General features: G+C 40.3%; 1 protein-coding gene across 2 annotated transcripts in view; it reads right to left on the bottom strand.

Moving 5' to 3' along the window:
- SEC16B (SEC16 homolog B, endoplasmic reticulum export factor) overlaps positions 1-18534 on the bottom strand; it is a 392979-nt gene that overhangs the window by 238030 nt on the left and 136415 nt on the right. For both annotated transcript variants that reach the window (XM_077453184.1, XM_077453185.1), the window contains 4 exons: positions 14681-14908; positions 14243-14340; positions 13763-13844; positions 294-411 (listed from right to left, as the gene is read on the bottom strand). In XM_077453184.1, coding sequence (XP_077309310.1) covers positions 294-411; positions 13763-13844; positions 14243-14340; positions 14681-14908 — 526 coding nt within the window. The remainder of the gene's footprint in view (positions 1-293; positions 412-13762; positions 13845-14242; positions 14341-14680; positions 14909-18534) is intronic.

Here is an 18534-nt window from a genome sequence, read left to right as displayed (position 1 = left end):
AATCCCTGAAAGGTTTATCAAGATTTAACAAAACCCTTTTGAATTATAGTGAAACATATTATTACTACATTTTTATATTTTCCTTGGGCTTCTTGTTCTGTGCAGACACTCTTGCCACAAGAGTACAGAATTTCGGCATGTGGGTTGGGTTTACATCTGGATAACCTTGCAAAGAGTAACAACCACAGTTGAAACCACTACAGGAGGAAGTCGCATAAGGCTGGCTTTATTCAGGCTGAAAAACCCCAAATGATAAAACATTATTGTTTAGAGCACTAGGCTGACTTCCTTACCTAAATGGTCTCCCATGGTAACAATAGCACGGTTGTTCACCTCTGGTTCTCCCATCTGATTGGACAGCATTACAGCCAAGTGAGGCTTCCAGTCTCCCCACTTTGGGTCCCCACTGCACTGTGATAATAAATTGTAAATAGTGATTAATAAATAAATATACTATACAGATACACCCAGAGGTTATGACAATAACAAGTAAGCCACTGGTAAGCCACATTAAAGTAAAACTATCCTTGGATAGGTCATAAAGGCTGATGTCCTCTGGAAATGTTAGTTCCCTGGTTATCACACCGACACTTAAAGGTGTATTAATAATAAAATTGAAGAGCTATTCATCCTATTAAATGGCATGTATATTTGTTCTGTGTGAATGGGGGCAAAACTACATGTTATTAGACTATTTTCTCATCAGGTTGAATGTGCTTCATTCATACAGAATACAATGAATCTGGAAAATACAACATTATGGTCATTAGACGGAGCTGATGATCATAGGAAATAAATACTTATTTACTATGATCAATGGTCTCATCTAGTGGATATAAGGCTCCATTTATACTTGTAAGACTCTAAAGTTGTGAGACTTTGGAGTGCTACTTTGATGCAACTTTGACGCAACTTTGGATGGCTACTACTTGGTTGCAACTTTGGCTTTGATCACAAATAATGGACCACTATTGCTGTAGCATGTAAAACATTTATGTGCGACTTTCATGTGACTTTTGAGGGTTAACATTGAAGTCTATGGCCCTCAGGTCACATGAAAGTCAGACCAAAGTAGTGCATGAAGCTGCGACTTTATTTCACATACAGTAGATATGAACGGTACTCATGGGAAAACACGGGTTGCGACTTGTCACGCAACTTTGATGGTCAAAGTCGCATGACAAGTCGCACAAATGTCAATGGAGCATAACACAGTATTTTCCTGATTCATTCTATGAATATTTAACCCAGAGAGAAAATAGCCTCACACAGACGAATGTGCTTGTAGTTTCACAGGCCCTGCAATTTTATTTTATAAATATACTCCTTAGACTTCTATGCACAATACTTTATTATATTGTATATATACAGTTTATAAAGATGCATTTTTCAGGAAAGCATTTAGTGACTGGCGCAGAGCATGAGGTGGAAAAGGAGGGTTATTGATGATGTGACATGCTGATATTGCATGGTCTTCCCAGTTAATCCTCCCTTGGCTTAAGCAGTATTAGTTGCCAGAGGTAAGAATATTGATTTTTTTGCCCTTGCTTGTGACGATGACCTGCAGTGTACATCGGGGCCTTCTCTCTAGACTCAGCGTACAGTAGGCTAAAGAATTAATAAACTATACCCCTTTAAGTCCCTGCCACTGTTTGGTCACACCCAATATTTGGTGCGCTTCACATTCCGCTATTATCCCCATCCACTGTTCCACCACTGCCCCACCCCAATAAAAGTAGGTGTGGTCAGTAGGGTGTCCTCAGATGTCATTTTGAAAGTCTGGTGAAGTCACATAATACTACTTTCCAACACTTTTTAGATGTCTTATGTGGGGTATATTCTCTGGGTGATCCCTTTTTCTACATTTTTCCTCAAACTTTCCCTAACTCCCTCTTTATTAGGGAGGGCAGTTAATTTCCTTAAAGATGAAGTAAACCCTGATGGGTTTACTTCCTCTTTGTCTCCCTGCAAAAGTAAAGCATTATGGGCATCGCATAGTAGCCCATTATGTGTCACTTACGTGACACAGGAGCCAGCGATGTCACCGCTGTCCCCTGTAGCACGGAGTGTTCATCTTCTTCCGGGTACGCTGCTCCGGCCACTCACAGCGCCGGAGAAATAATGAATCACTCCCACACATGCACACGGGAGCCGCCACTAACGGCATATCCCCGTTAGCAGCGGCATGCCCAGTACACCTGCGCATCGCTGTCTACGGCGCATGTTCCGTAGATAGCGGTGACTGTCTTTTTGTAAATATCTCCTAAACCGTGTAGGTTTAGGAGATATTTCTTGGACCTACAGGTAAGCCTTAATCTAGGCTTACCTGTAGGTCAAAGTGGTCTGTAAGGGTTTACAACCACTTTAAGCCATGGCTCCCACGTCTTTTCAAATTCCTTGAGGTTTCCTCTTTTTATATATACCACCTTTTCCTTCCATATTACTTCATTTATGTTGTGAGTCCATTCCATAACTGTTGGGGGTCTCTCTGACTGCCACCTTTGCGCAATCAGTTTTCTTGCTTGGAACAGACACCGTAGCACTGCTACTGTAGAACGCTTTTCTCCCAACTCATTCCTATATCCCAGTACACAGAGCCTAGGATCCAATTCCAGTGTTTTCCCATAGGTTTTATTTATGGTATCAATAACTCCCACCCAGTATCGGAATAGCTTTGGACATCTCCACATCATATGTATGAGGTCTCCAGTTCCTTGGCATCTGGGGCAGTTGGCATCAGCTATTTTACCAAACAAACAATCTCTTAGCCCCTGTACACACGGTCGGAGATTTCGACAACCAAATTCGTCAGATTTTGTCCGTCGGATCTTGTCCGAAACTGTTGCATACACACGGTCGGACTAAGTTGTCGAAAAACCCGATCATTCAGAACGTGAGGACGTAATTTCGTTATGATGGGACTACATTCAGGCTAGTAGCCAATAGCTTTGATGTAGGAATTTGATCTGAGCATGCGTGGCACTTGGTCCGATCAAAATTATCTACACATGATCTGAGTATGTCCGATCGAACCAGTTGGTCGGGAAATATTTCTAACATGTTGGAAAATTGGGTCAGACGGATATTCCGACGGAATCAGTCCGATGCATACCACACACAGTCGGATTATCCGACGACACGGTCCGATAGGACACATTCGGACGGATTCTCCGACCGTGTGTACAAGGGCTAAGGGGTATAATAGGCTCTAATTGCCACATCCTCATTTAAATGTGAATACTCCTGCTTTGAGGATAACAAGAACCAACTCAAAATCAGGAAATAGATTTTGGGAATTATTTACTATCCGTAGGACTGCTGCAGAGAGACTGCTGTCCTCACAGTCTAACTCTGCCTACTGCCCTTGGATTTTGGGCTAGTGCTGGGAGCACTTTAACTATAAATTACAGTATGAAAAATACTTTTAACCTTTTTGCAGACTTTGGAATGTATCTACTGTAATTTTCATTATGGCTTCAATTGGGCTTTAACTGCTTTCTGACCAGCACGGCTGCACGAATCACTGTCATTGTACTCAGGCACGTACGCTGTGATCTGTAAGTGCACGCACGTGCCCATTCACTAGCGGGGGAGCCAACCAGTGGGCCTGCCGACCACCAGTGATCGCCCCAGAGACAGGCAGAACGGGGATCTGTCAGTGTAAACAAACAGAACCCCATTCTGTCAGGGGGTAGAGTGAAATAGTCTGTTCCTAGTGATTAGGAACAGCGATCTCTCTCCTCCAGTCAGCCCAGCCCTCATACAGTTAGAAACACCTCCCAGGGAACACATTTAACCCCTTGATCACCACTAGTGTTAATCACTTCCCTGTCATTGTCATTTATACAGTAATCAGTGTATTTTTATAGCACTGAACGCTGTATAAAGGTCATTGGTCCCAAAAAAAATCTGATCTGGCCGCCACAAAGTTGCAGTCCTACTAAAAATCGCAGATCACTGCCATTACTAGTAAAAAAAAAAAAAAAATGCCATAAAAAATACCCTATTTTGTAGACGCGATAACTTTTGAACAAACCAATCAATATGCGCTAATTGGGATTTTTTTTTTACTAAAAATACATATTGGCCTAAACTGAGGAAGAAATTTGTTTTTTTTACTTTTTTGTTTGGGATATATATTATAGCAAAAAATGTAAAATATAGTTTTTTTTTTTCAAAATTTACGCTCTTTTTTTTTATAGCGCAAAAAATAAAAAATAAAACACAGAGGCGATCAAATACCACCAAAAGAAACCTCTATTTGTGGGAAAAAAAGGACATCAATTTTGTTTGGGTACAACGCCGCGTAATTGTCAGTTAAAATGACGCAGTGCCGTATCCCAAAAAATGGCCTGGTCAGGAGGTGGGTAAATCCTTCCAAGGCTGAAGTGGTTAATCAACCAGTTGTCTGTGTTCAGAACTGTAATGGACCGCCTAGCACCCCACCTGGGTGCCTCCATCAAGATACAGCTTCCTCCATCCTGGAACCAGGTATAAAAGTTAACCTCCCTGGCGGTATGATTATTTCAGATTTTAGGTGCTGAAAGCGGTACAATTATTTTGCATGAAAATTTGGCGTTTTATATTGTAGTCCTGTAATTCTTAGGAATAACTCACTTAAATCTGTCCAAACCAGAGTCTACCCTGTTTCCCCTAAAATAAGACCTAGCCTGATTGTCGGTGTTGGCTGCAATATAAGCCCTACCACCCAAATAAGCCCTACCCTGTTTCGTCAAAAATAAGCCCTACCCTGAAAAGAAGACCTACAAGGACTTTAACTAGGGCTTATTTGGGGGGTAGGGCTTTTATTGCAGCTATCACCGACAATCACACTAGGTCTTATTTTAGGGGAAACAGGGTAGCAGACATCCCGGGTATAATAAAGTTTGAAAAATTTAATCATAAATTATAATATAATAAAGAACTATAATTAATTATACCAAATAATAATATAACAATAATAAAAATTATTCAATAATGTAATCAAATCAAAAACACTGAAATTTGCTCAGTTGCAGAATTGTCACTGTCATTACTTTTCAGTATTTGATGACGGATCTCCCCACAAATCGCTATCCCTCAATTCTGCGAGTGATTCCAATTTATTATCGTTGTTTTCTAGCTGCTCTAAAATCATTTTTGATGTAAAGGGACAGTTTTGGTTGCTATGGAAAATCTCCAGTTTCCAGGCATAAAGAACAGTTTTTATATTATAAAACTGCATGCAGTGCACTGGGCAGACCACTAGGGACAAAGTGGATGTGAAATAATTACATACAGCAATGTAATCTGTAAGATTACATTATACTGTATGTATAGTGTGTGTTTCACTTTTTGAATTTGGCACCGTTCTCCGTCCCCATGCGTCGCGGCGCTTGCAGGGAACGGAGACCGGCTCCGTGATAGATCGTGCGGAGCACGGCTCACTCGTACAGCGGGGGAACATCGCTGGATCCAGGGGACAAGGTAAGCAAACTCTCCCTGGATTCAGCACTGCGGTCCCGAGTCTGGCTCGGGGTTACCGCTTTTGGTATAAAATCTCCACCCTGAGCCAGACTCGGGAATACCGCCAGGGGGGTTAAGCAATGCTCCCAAGAACTAGACGACACTAGCTTAGGTGCAAACCGGAACTGACTTTATTGTAATTCACACAAAATATATACCACACAAGTTTAGGTAAGAGCTTTATCACATTATATTAAACAATGAAAACTGTAAACAGTAATGTCATTATATCTAATGAACAGCTATCATAAACATAATTAGCTTACTGTTGAATTAGCTTACTATTTAACAACTAGTCATCTACACAAGCCTAGGGGTCAGTGCCCACCCAGTTCGGTACCAGTATTCAAGAAGCCAGGGCTGCCCAAATCTCTTTTCCCATACATCTTCTCACTGAGTTTCAAGTTGACAAGTTGACAGAGACCATCATGGCTTCCTTGAGTGTTAAATGTGGTAATGTCATCTTGCATTATATAACAGGACATCTTCCTGAATTCTTGTAGCTCCTAAGTGCTAGGGCCCATAGTCAATAGGCAAAAGGCTACCCTGCAGTCCCCTCCAAAAGCTCCTGTTGTGGTTGGGTCTGTCACAATAACTATGTATTGTACAGTAAACAAAATTGCTGCATCTAATATGATAGGTGCACTTTAAATGAATATTTTCTTTTATTCTAAAATGCATTTTTAGCAGTACATGGGTTAATCTTCTCAGTCTAAATAATATTAAGCAATGCTTTAAACCTTTTACGTTACCCCGAAATCTTTGGCTTTTCTTTAATGTGTTTGCCATCTGTGCTCCAATGTACTTTTAGAACTGTGTTATCCACAGTGCCATGCCAAGTAAATATAATTAAGGAATATTTTCGTCACCTTGGGATTTTCAAAAACTTGGTGCTTGGCATGCAAAACATATTATTTAATTTCTGCTGGTTGAGGCTAAAACACCGCATTTTAACATAATTGTGTTTTTAAAGGAAGTCTTTCGCCAAGATTTTACATAATCATAGTTTCTAGGAAAAATAGATTATTCTAGTTTATTACAAATGTCTCTATTTGGAAATATATTTATACTGCTTTTATGCTAATCCTAAATCACCGGAAAGGTCACTACATTTTGCCATTGGGTAACTAAAGCAAGCATAGAAATTGGCAGTAAACTAATGCTGGTCCTACGAGGAATGATGAACCAAAAATTGATCACAGATCTGATCATTTCAGACAGTTTTTTCTCAACAAAACAAAGAAAGAGAAAGATTTCGTAAAGTTTGATGGTTTTTAATGAAACCTTCAGTTATTGATCAAATTGCCCATTTAGTGCAACTGAATCTGAAAGATTCTGTTATCAAAATCATCATGATGTTGCCTTTGTCCAAGGTTAGCCATATATGTTTATTATATCAGATCACTTGTATTTTTTTGTTTCCTAATTGTGAACTGCAACAAGTGGTTTTAAAGGCTCAAGGATTTGTACCTTCATATATGCAGTAGCCCCCCCCCCCCCCAATATCTACCATCTCAATCCACAGATATGCGCAAGAGAAGTGGGTTTCCCAGGTCTCTTCCACCTCATTGGCTGAGGTGGAACAGCGGGAGCCACTGAGCCATTGGCCAGTGAGCCAATGAGGAAAGAGTGAGGGTAAGGCCAATCTCTGTGTGTGAATGGACACACAGATCTTTGCCTCGGGAGTGAGCCTGCTCGGATGCCCCCATAGCAAGTTGCTTGCTATGGTTGCACTCAGCAGGAGGGAGGGGCCAGGAGTACCAGTCGGGGACACAGAGCAGGTAAGTATAACATCTTTGTTATTTTAAAATAAAAACAAATCTGCCTTTAATATCGCTTTAAAGTAACACTATGCAATATCCTTATTTTCCAAAAATAATCCAAATATAAATACACGTCTATTATTTAATAGCCTCATAATCTATTTTCATGGAATATTTTCTGTGTTTTTCTGTGTCCTTGTAACAACCTTGTATGAGCTCCCAAACATCAAATTTTTTCTTCACCCTCCTTACTTCCGTTTGTTTGGAATGAACAATGCATATTTATTGTGGTTACAGTGTATCCGGAAAGTATTCACAGCGCTTCACTTTTTCCACATTTTGTTATGCTACAGCCTTATTCCAAAACTGATTAAATTCATTATTTTCCTCAAAATTCTACAAACAATACCCCAAAATAACAACATGAAAAAGTTTGTTTGAAATGTTTTACAAATTTATTAAAAATAAAAAACAAAGCAAAAAACAAAACAAATCACATGTATATAAGTATTCACAGCCTTTGCCATGACACTCAAATTTGAGCTCAGGTGCATTCTGTTTCTACAACTTGATTTGCGTCCACATGTGGTAAATTCAGCTGATTGGACATGATTTGGGAAAGCACACACCTGTCTATACAAAAGGTCCCACAGTTAACAGTGCATGTCAGAGCCAGTGGCAGCTGCTCCATTAGGGGTGCAGGGGCACCGTCCCCTAAACCATTTGCGCAGCCTACTCTACTCTATCTACTCTAAATTCTGGGGCACTGTACGAATGGATTTCATGTTTTGTTTTTTTAAGCACATGATTAGAGCCTGAGGCTCTAATTGGCTTCAAAAAAGGATGGACACTGTGCCTTGAACCCACCCAGTTGTGCGAAAATAGCGAATTAATATTTGCTATTGTCTTCCTGCTTTTCCTCCCGAACTATTGGCCGAGAGGAGAAGCGACCATATTGCCCGCCGAGGAGGAAGCCACTAAGGAGGAGACGCAGGGGGAAGCCAAAGGTGCCCATGACCTAGATGGGGTAAGCACGGTCCTAAGGGGCAGATGGGCAAGAGACAGGGGGTGGTGTTTGGTTTACTGGGCGACTGGGGGGGGGTCAGAGTGCAGTTTGTTTGCCCCCCCTACAAAATGGAGCACCTGGTCAGAGCACAAACCAAGCTATGAAGTCCAAGGAATTGTCTATAGACCTCCAAGACTGGATTGTATCGAGGAACAGATCTGGGGAAGGGTACAATAAAATTTCTGCAGCATTAAAGGTCCCAATGAGCACAACGGCCTCCATCATCCATAAATGAAAGAAGTTTGGAACCACCAGGACTTTTCCTTTTGCGGGCCGCCCGACAAAACTGAGGGATCGGGGGAGAAGGGCCTTAGTCAGGAAGGTGACCAAGAATCTGATGGTCACTCTGACAGAGCTCCAGCATTTCTCTGTGGAGAGAGGAGAACCTTCCAGATGAACAACCTTCTCTGCAGCACTCCACCAATCAGGCCTGTATGGTAGAGTGGATGGAATCCACTCCTCAGTAAAAGGCACATGACAGCCCATCTGGAGTTTGCCAAAAGGCACCTGAAGGACTCTCAGACCATGAGTAACAAAATTCTCTGGTCTGATGAAACAAAGATTGAACTCTTTGGCCTGAATGGCAAGCATCATGTCTGGAGGAAACCAGGCACCGCTCATCACCTGGTCAATACCATCCATCTCTACAGTAAAGCATGGTGGTCGTAGCATACATGCTGTGGGTATGTTTTTTAGCGGCAGGAACTGAGAGACTAGTCTGGATCGAGGTAAATATAAATGCAGAAATGTACGGAGACATCCTTGATGAAAACCTGCTCTAAAGTGCTGTGGACCTCAGACTGGGGTGAAGGTTCATCTTCCAACAGGATAACGACCCTAAGCACAGAGCCAAGATAACAAAGGAGTGGCTACGGGACAACTCTGTGAATGTCCTTGACTGGCCCAGACAGAGCTCAGACTTGAACCCGATTGAAATTGGCAGTAAACTAATGCTGGTCCTACGAGGAATGATGAACCAAAAATGTATCACAGATCTGAAAATGGCTGTGCACCGACACTCCCCATCATAGAAGAATGGGAGAAACTGCCCAAAAATAGGTGTGAATACTTATGTACATGTGTTTTTTTATTACATTTTTTATTTTTAATACATTTGCAAAGATTTCAAACAAACTTCTTTCAAGTTGTCATTATGGGATATTGTTTGTAGAATTTTGAGGAAAATAATCAATTTTAATCCATTTTGGAATAAGGCTGTAACACAACAAAATGTGGAAAATTGAAGTGCTGTGAATACTTTTTGTATGCACTGTATGTACACTGTTCTACGTACATTATACATCCCATAGACCTTGTCCAACTTGGGAGCAAGCAACTGAGGGTGGCTATGTTCTTACATATAGTAGGACCATGGAGAAGTAACCTAGCTTCCCTCCAACAGGAAGTCAGGTTAAAGAAGCAAAAAAAAAAGGAATTGGGAGATTTGGAGGAAGCTGAAAGTACTTCATTGAGTTAAAGGGGTTATAAAGGCTTGTGTTTTTTCACCTTAATGCATCCTATGCATTAAGGTGAAAAAACACCTTGCAGTCACCAGCCCCCTAGCCCCCCGTTTTACTTACCTGAGCCCCAAATTTCTATTGACGTGTCCCCGCCATCCCTTTCTCCACGGGTTCCCAGCTCTTGATTGGATAGATTGATAGCAGCTCAGCCATTGGCTCCTGCTGCTGTCAATCAAATCCAATGATGCGGGGGGTGGGAGCAGTCTGTGGACGCAAATGCTGGACTCGGGAGCATGCCCGCAAGGTAACCCCCTCGGGAGAGTGCTTGTCCAAGGGGGTTATCTAATGCAGGGAGGAGGTAAGTAGAGGTAAGTATGACATGTATGACATGTTTGTTATTTAAAAAAAATAAAAAACAAACCTTTAGTATCACTTTAAAGATAATTTTTTTTTTCTTTTAGGGCCGAGTTCAGTGTTGTTTTAATGGTTACTAATCAGTTTTCCACACCTGAGTTTCCACTAAATCTAGTAATCTGCACTGTCATTACTAGTACGTGTCCACCATGTACAATAACAATATTACCTTTTCTGAGTTCCAACATTTGTTTTTCGTATTCAAACACAAGATGTAGGCACAGTAAGAACTCATCTATATTGCATAATTCTTACCAGATCTTTATTTTAATGAAATTATCCTTTAAACAGTATGACAAGTGTTGCTTCTTAGGGCTAGACACCTACTGTTTGCTATTTTCGTTAGATCTTCACATTCCTTTAGTTCTGTGTCTCCATTGTTCAGCAGTACTTGCCCTTATAGTGTCTGCCCTTTACATTTATCCCAAATGCATATATTATATCTCAAACATCACCTCCCTACACTGAATTCAAAGGAGGGCTGTCATGTGGGAGAGGTTGCAATGTTCATATTTATGCAATCAATATTCCTTACAAGTAAAAAATGGAAAAAGTTGTGCTAAAACAAATCAATGTGAAACTACACAGTGCAAAGTATTAAAATATATATGTATATATATATATATATATATATATATATATATATATATATATATATATATATATATATATATATAAATTAATATATACAATAAATTAACAGAAATATAAATCTATATATACACCCAGTGATTCAAGTGACACAATGTCAATGACCCAAAGGAGTGAATCAAATGTATCCAATAAATAAAATAACTATGGGGATTATTTACTAAAGGAAAATATCCACTTTGCACTGCAAGTGCACTTCGAAGTAAAGTCGCTGTAGATCCGAGGGGGACATGCAAGGAAAATAAAAAACAGCATTTTAGCTTGCACATGATTGGATGATAAAATCAGCAGAGCTTCCACTCATTTCAGATCTACCCCTTATGCTGCGTACACACGATCGGAATTCTTGTCGGAAAAAGCTCTGATGGTTTTCCCGATGGAATTTCCGACGAAATTCAGCTCAAGCTGTCTTGCCTACACACGGTCACATCAAATTTCGATCATTTATAATGCGGTGACGTACAACACGTACAACGTGACTAGAAAAAGGAAGTTCAATAGCCAGTAGCCAATAGCTTCTGTCTTGTAGTTGAATCTGAGCATGTGTGATTTTTGGTGTGTCGGAATTGCATACATACGATCGGAATTACCGATAGAAAGTTTTTCCGTCGGAAAAATTGAGAACATGCTATCAATTTTTGGCTGGCGGAAATTTGAACAGCTAAATTCCGATGGAGCATACACACGGTCGCATTTTCCGATGAAAAGCTCTCATCGGTCTTTTTCTGGCCAGAATTACGATTGTGTGTATGCGGCATCAGATTTAGAGCGACTGCACTTCCAAGTGCACTTGCAGTGCAAAGTGGATTTGCCTTTTCGTAAATAACCCCCAATGTGTCTCTTAAAGCGGGAGTCCACCGGGACTCCGCGTTTTTTTTTTTTTTTTAAAAGCCAGCAGCTACAAATACTGCAGCTGCTGACTTTTAAATAGTGACACTTACCTGTCCAGCGCGCCCGCGATGTCGGCACCCGAAGCCGATCGCTCGCTCGTCTGGCGGGTCCTGCCGCCGCCATCTTGGATATGGGAATCAGGAAATGGAGCCTTTCGGCTTCATTTCCCGGTTCCCTACTGCGCATGCGCGAGCCGCGCCGCGCAATCCGGACGGTCCCTGCTGCCTCTGGGAGCTGTGTGTTTCCCAGCAGGCAGCGGGGCACTTGCTGAAGGGGGCGGGCGCTTGCGGAAAGGGGCGTAACGTACGCCCCTTTCCGCAGAGAGCTAGCCCGGAAGTGGGTGCAGTTACCTGGATTATCCAGGTAACTGCACCCCCCTCCCCCCTGAAAGGTGCCGATTGTGGCGCCGGAGGGGGGGGGGATTCCGATGAGCGGAGGTCCATTTTAGGGTGGACCTCCGCTTTAATGAATAAATAAACAACCACAGTTCATATCAGTTAGCAATTGAATGAATGAAAGACAGTGAATCTCAAATAAAGTTCTTCCAAAAAACTCTTCCACCACACCACAGTGTTTGTGACTCCGCAACCCTTATGCTCTCGCACTCACCAGCTGCATATGCCTTACACTTTTGTGTTTGGCTGACCCTCTTTTCATGGGGGTTAAGATAGGGATTTCAAAAATTCCAGTTATAGACAGGTGCATATCTCTTAGGCCATCCACGTAATGAGCTCCATATGCAAATGAAAGAAAATGCTTCTGATAGTGTAATAAAGTAACAAATCTCTAATCACAAATCTCACTGCATTACACTGACATGTGAAAACTCAAAAACACGCCACAAGGTATAAAAACACAAGACTCCATGCATCTGTAACTGGGTATAAGATGGTCACGGCGGACCCAGGGTGTACGAGCATATATAATTCTATCTCACCACTCCTCGCCTCCCGCTATGCACCGTTCGGTATAGTGTATCAGGTATCGTATACAGCGTTCTATGCCTTGCTCAAATGATCGCCAATAGCGTGGCAATTTGGCGATCTGATTGAATAGCCACAGAGGAGTGTCGGGAGAGTGGAACCGAGCGAGCAGGGGCTCGTTACAGTGACCTCAATGAGGAATGGACACTAAGCGTGCTTTGACCTACCTCAGTGTAAACTCAGGAGGTCAACAACCTTGGGTGAGTTTGGTGCTAGGAGTGCACTGGAGTGGTGACAGGAGACAAAGATTATTTTCAGCACAGTACTGCACTCTTTTTTGGCTAAAGAGTCTGAGCACCTTATTCTTAGCATGTTTTGCACTTTAAATGAACGGTTGCCACTTTATATTGTAACACTGTGAGTGTTTTTTGATCCCCGGATTCACCTTAAGGGGATAAAGCAGTTATTGCCATCATTAACATTTTTTGCTTACTGCTTGTTATGATTGCACTCACTTTAAGGGGACAGAACAGCTATTTCTCCTCTCTTTTATCCTACATTATCTCAAGGAATCTAATTAGCCCTCCTAATTATCCTGGGACTGCAGAATGAGAGCTGAGGGAGTGTGTGAGTTTGAGTAGTTTAGCATATGATAACTGGTCAGGGCTGACACCACACAGTGCACAAAACTGCTGATGTGTTATTAGCCCACACCAGGCTTTGAGAGCTAAATGCATTTCTGGCAGATCAATGGGTATCTCACTGTACTTGTAAGGGTCCGTGAGGGATAAAACATGAGGGCATGTATTGCAGAGAACCACTGAATATGTTTATTTTTCACTTTTTCCCTGACATTTTAATAGTAAGATTGCAATTTTCCACTCCACCATGGTGCTGTCTCCAGGTGGTGGCACTCTAGGTAATAACTTAACTCTCCAGTGCTTAGAAGGATCCATGCTTGGATCTATCAAATATACATGCAATACATTTTTTTTTTTATTAATTTTTTTTTTTTTTGCTTTGTGGAATGGAATGGTATAATCATGTCATCAGCAGCATTATGTCTTTACAAGAAAATGCCTTACTTACTGTTGCTGCTTGAGGTATTCTCCCGGCCATAAGCTGGAAAAGTGTCTGCAAAGGGTCATTGGGAGCCAAAGTGCTGGTAAACCTGAAAACAGCATCAAAACCATCATTAGTAGTAAATTAGCATCCATACTGAGGAGGAAATGGGATGAGATAGAACATGCTGAGAGGTTAAGCCTATCAGCAAGTAATGCCTGATCAATTCCCAACCTGGACTGCAATGTTTATTCAATCATTTTCCGTGCAGTTGATGTCCAATCAATTATCTGTCCTCATCCAACTACATTCTTTCCAAGTAATCACCACCCTTATAGTCTCTTCCTGTCTCTTAGTTCTAATTAGGAGAATTTCCTACTAATTTCTCCACATGACAAGTTAATCCTTTCGCCTTTTCTTTATTAAATTGCTGCTTATATTCATTCTTTCATGTCTGTAGCTGTTAGTAAAAACGGATGATGGCAGATTAGTTAAAATACCCTTTACCTTGCCATTACCCCGCTGTATGTCCGAAGATCCATTTTACTCGACAAGAACAGTGCATGACCCCAAAGCTGACTCTTCATAGCCCAATCCAAAGCCTCCTGGGTATTACACAAGACAAATCCAATTAGCAGAAACACACTACTGAGATCTAACTGCATACTGAGCTTATTCAGTAAGAAAGATCACGAAAGATCAGAAAAGACAGTCATATGGCTTAAGATTCAGTCTTACAGGATCAACATTACAAGGTCTAGAAGAAAGTTCAGGAAAGATTGTTTACAATAACAAGGAATAAAGGTTTAGCGTGCCAATTAGTAATAGACCATAAACAGAATATCATCAAGGCAGACTTTGCTGCAAGCAGTGAGGTTAGAAGCTGGAAATTGATACAGGGTGTGAATCGAAGATAGTGCTTATACTGCAAGGTGGGCAACTTGCTTTTTTGCGGCCAAAGAACAACAGCTTTGTGAACTTCTCCACAGCCCGAGCAGAGGTTTCGGCAGCAGATGGGGCCTCGCCGGTCAGAAGATCTACCTGAGCCCCATCAGGTATGAGAAGTGGGTCCTCAGTAAGAGAAATGAGGTCACTGTCTGTTTGAACCTTCTTGTACCTTTCCCGCTTACAGTCTTGTAGTAATAGCTCTGCCACATCTGTTCCAGCAATACACTAAAGAAATTTATACACAATAAAACAAGGCATCAAATAAATCGGTTTACATCCAAAAAAAGCTTCCATTATATACATTCATTTGTAATAACTGGGAGCAATACATAAGGGGTAGCGAAGGTAATAATTAGGTCAAGTAAGGCTGGTCACACACAGGCTGAAGATCGGGCAATACCGGCTAGTTCAATAAGAACATGCCGACATTCAGTGAGCATGTGCAGAAGCCGGTCCAACGACTGGTTTTTGTCAAAGGGACATGCTGGAAACCGACCAGCATCCGATCAGCATTTTCAGCCAATGGCTTCAAGCGCTGATCAGTGTGTTTTAGCGGGGTGGTAGTCCCTGTGTCAGAACACAAGAGCACAGCAGGGGCGATTGCCACACCAACATCTCTTGTGTTAGTATGGTGATCTGCCAGGTTATTTTTTGTTCAGCAGGCTGGGTTGAACGAAAAATTACTTTACGTGTGTATCAGCTTTTACCCTTGCCCCATCCTATAATTATAGTGTAGAGCCAACTCAGCCTCTATTTGCCTTTATAAGCCAGAAAAGATGAGTGCTGTTCTCAAGCCTCAGAGTTGGCTTCTTCACTGGGTACTTGTCCTGGCTCCAAGAGAAATCCATAACCAAGAGATTAATCCCATCTGTGGGTGAAATGCGTCATATGAAGGGGTTCCATGTTGTATGATGTTGGGTATGTAATGCCCTGTACACACAGTCGGACATTCCGACCACAAAATCCGTCTGATTTTTTCTGCCAGATTTTGTCTGAATCTTGTCTTGCATACACACGGTTGCACAAAGTTGTCGGAAAATCCGATCGTTCTGAACGAGGTGACGTCAAACACGTACGTCGGGACTATAAATGGGCCAGTAGCCAATAGCTTTCGTCTCTTAGTTTATTCTGAGCATGCGTGGCACTTTGTCCGTCGGAATTGTCTACACACGATTGGAATTTATGCGATCGGATTTTGTTGTCGGAAAATATAGGATTCAGATCTCAAACTTTGTGTGTCGGAAATTCTGATGGAAAAAGTCCGATAGAGGCCACACATGATCGGATTTTCCGACAACATAATCCGATCTGATCTTTTCCATCGGAAATTCCGACCGTGTGTACAGGGCATTAAACATTTAATGTTTGGTGTGCAGCCAGTGTTGTCTTTTTGCTCTTATACCAGTCTAACCAGCATCTGACAACTGTTTCCATTATATACTATCTGATATAAATATCTGGTATCCAAATGCAGAAGTGACAACCTTATCTCACCTAGAACCATAAATGACAGCTGATTGTTGGCTTTTACTGCACATTACTTTTTCGCAGAAATACTCTAGTCTATTGATAGCTTGTATATAAGGATCGGCTTCAGCCTACATGTCTCCAAGAAACCACGCCCCAACATGTTCCGTCGTGCCCACTGACTGGCTGGATGGGCATGCAGACAGCCTGCACCCCTTCACCTGCATAACATGGGAATGGAATCTCTGGCTTTGAGTGCCATTCAAAGCTTAGTCCATATTAACCCAATTCATGTAAGCATGACAAATCACCATGAAAACGTTTCTTTTACAGAAAACTTATTTCTACTGCGTTGTTCTTAGGTGGTTAGTTTAGATGGAAATAGTGTTACTTTTTCTATTAATTGGCATTAGACGTGCACTGCCAAAAAATTTGTTTGTCTTCTTTTCATTCATTTTTTTTGCTTTTTTCGGAAATTCGAATATTCTGAAATCCGAAAATTCAGATTTTCAAAATTATTTTTTTTTATTTCAGATTTTTGCATTTTCAAATTTTTGAATTCCAAATTTCTGAATTCTCAGAATTCGAAAATTCAAAAATGTGATAATCTGAAAATTCGAAAATCTGAAAAAAAGAAAGAAAATCAGTAAAATTCTAAATAATAACTAATAACAACCAACTATTAAATTATAGGTATTGTAATTTCTTTTAAAATGTGGCTGTTTGTGAACTTAATGAATACAAATTTATCTGAAGTTTCAAATTTTTCAAAATAACAAATGGCGCATCTAAACAAATGGAATGGAACAAATTAATAATAAATAATAATAATGAAAAGGTTTTATTATTATTGTTATTCATTATTATTAGATCGTTATGTTCCATTTGTTTAGATATGGCATTTGTTGTTTCAGATCATTCGTAACTTTAGATAAATTCATACTCGTTATGTTCACTAACAGCCGAATTTGAAAAGAAATTCCAATGCCTATAATTTAATAGTTATTAGTTTCATTCTTTTGAATTTTCAGATTTTCATTCCTATTTTTGGATTTTCAAATGTCCATATTTTTGAATTTTTCAATTTCATTTTCAAATTTGGAATTTCCAAAATTCAGAATTTCTGAAGTTTTACATTTCCGAACTTTAGAATTTTCAAAATTTCTGAATTTGACATTTCCAAATTTGAATTTTGCAATTTACGAAATTTTGCAATTTACGAAATTTAGCAATTTATGAAATTTTGCAATTTACGAAATTTAGAATTTCAGAATTACGAATTTCAGAATTCCGAATTTACGAAATTGTGAATTTCGGAAATTCTGAAATTTTTAATTTTCGGCAATACGAAAATTAAAAATTTCGGGAAATTGAAAAATTCTGAAATTTCGGATTTGTCAAAATTCATTAAAAAACTAATTCGGAACTCAACAAATTGCACATGTCTAATTGGCATTAGAAACGCAACAAAGCAACTACTGCAAGGCCTGGCATAGACTGTCCAGGCCCATTACTCCTGTAAAAATAGTCTGCAATTAGTAATTGTAAAGTGTATCTGAAAATAACAAAGTTAGATTTATATTAACCTTACCCCAGTCTTCTGCATTACTGGGTGTAACATTGCAGTGCTCCCAGGAAGATTTCAAGGGGATTTTTTGAACTGCGCCACAGTGTTTTTTAAAACAAAATGAGTTAAAAAGAAATAAAAATTGATCAGAGCAACACTGCTGTCTTGTTGAAACATAGACCTACTCAAAGTATAAGGTTATCAAAAGACACTGCTGTACTAAAATGTGTAACCTATCCTAATATTAGCGCTGTATGCTTCATAAAATATATAATAAACAATTCTATTCAACATACTTTATAGTGCAATATGACCACAAATATCAAAGTGCCATTGTGCAAAACATATTGATCCAGTAATAGATGAAAACAATTTTTGAATTATAAAATAAAAAACGTCTGTGCAATTCATATATTCCTGGCCATGGCAGCAGATCCTGCGTGTGTGGCGACGTAACATTCAAGCCCTGCCCTACGTGTTTTGTCATCCGATGTCCTCCAGGGGTGGTAGCAAGCCCAGTTCTATGTTTATGCTGGTTACATTTGTATCAGTGGAGGCTCATGGAAATTTGAGTTTTTGAATTGATTTTATGAATAAAAAAGTTGTAATGATTTCACATCATGCAAGCTTTTCTCTCTTCCTCCTGAATATATAAATATAAATTGGCAGCTATGAAAGTTTAAAGAGGAATTTGCTGAGGTTGCAGATCATTATTCCCAGAGGGGAATACGCTGTTAGGTGGTTAATATAATTTTACCTCTAATGAGTTCATTTAGTATATTTGGTGGTGGATTTCACTGTGGTGCGGTGGAAGAAT

This window comes from Lithobates pipiens, unplaced genomic scaffold (assembly GCF_037356315.1).
Source record: "Lithobates pipiens isolate NorthernLeopardFrog02 unplaced genomic scaffold, aLitPip1_a1.2 Scaffold_23, whole genome shotgun sequence".
NCBI classification, from domain to species: domain Eukaryota; kingdom Metazoa; phylum Chordata; class Amphibia; order Anura; family Ranidae; genus Lithobates; species Lithobates pipiens.
The sequence above is the reverse complement of the archived record's forward strand: the minus strand, read 5'-3'. Positions and strand labels throughout refer to the sequence as shown.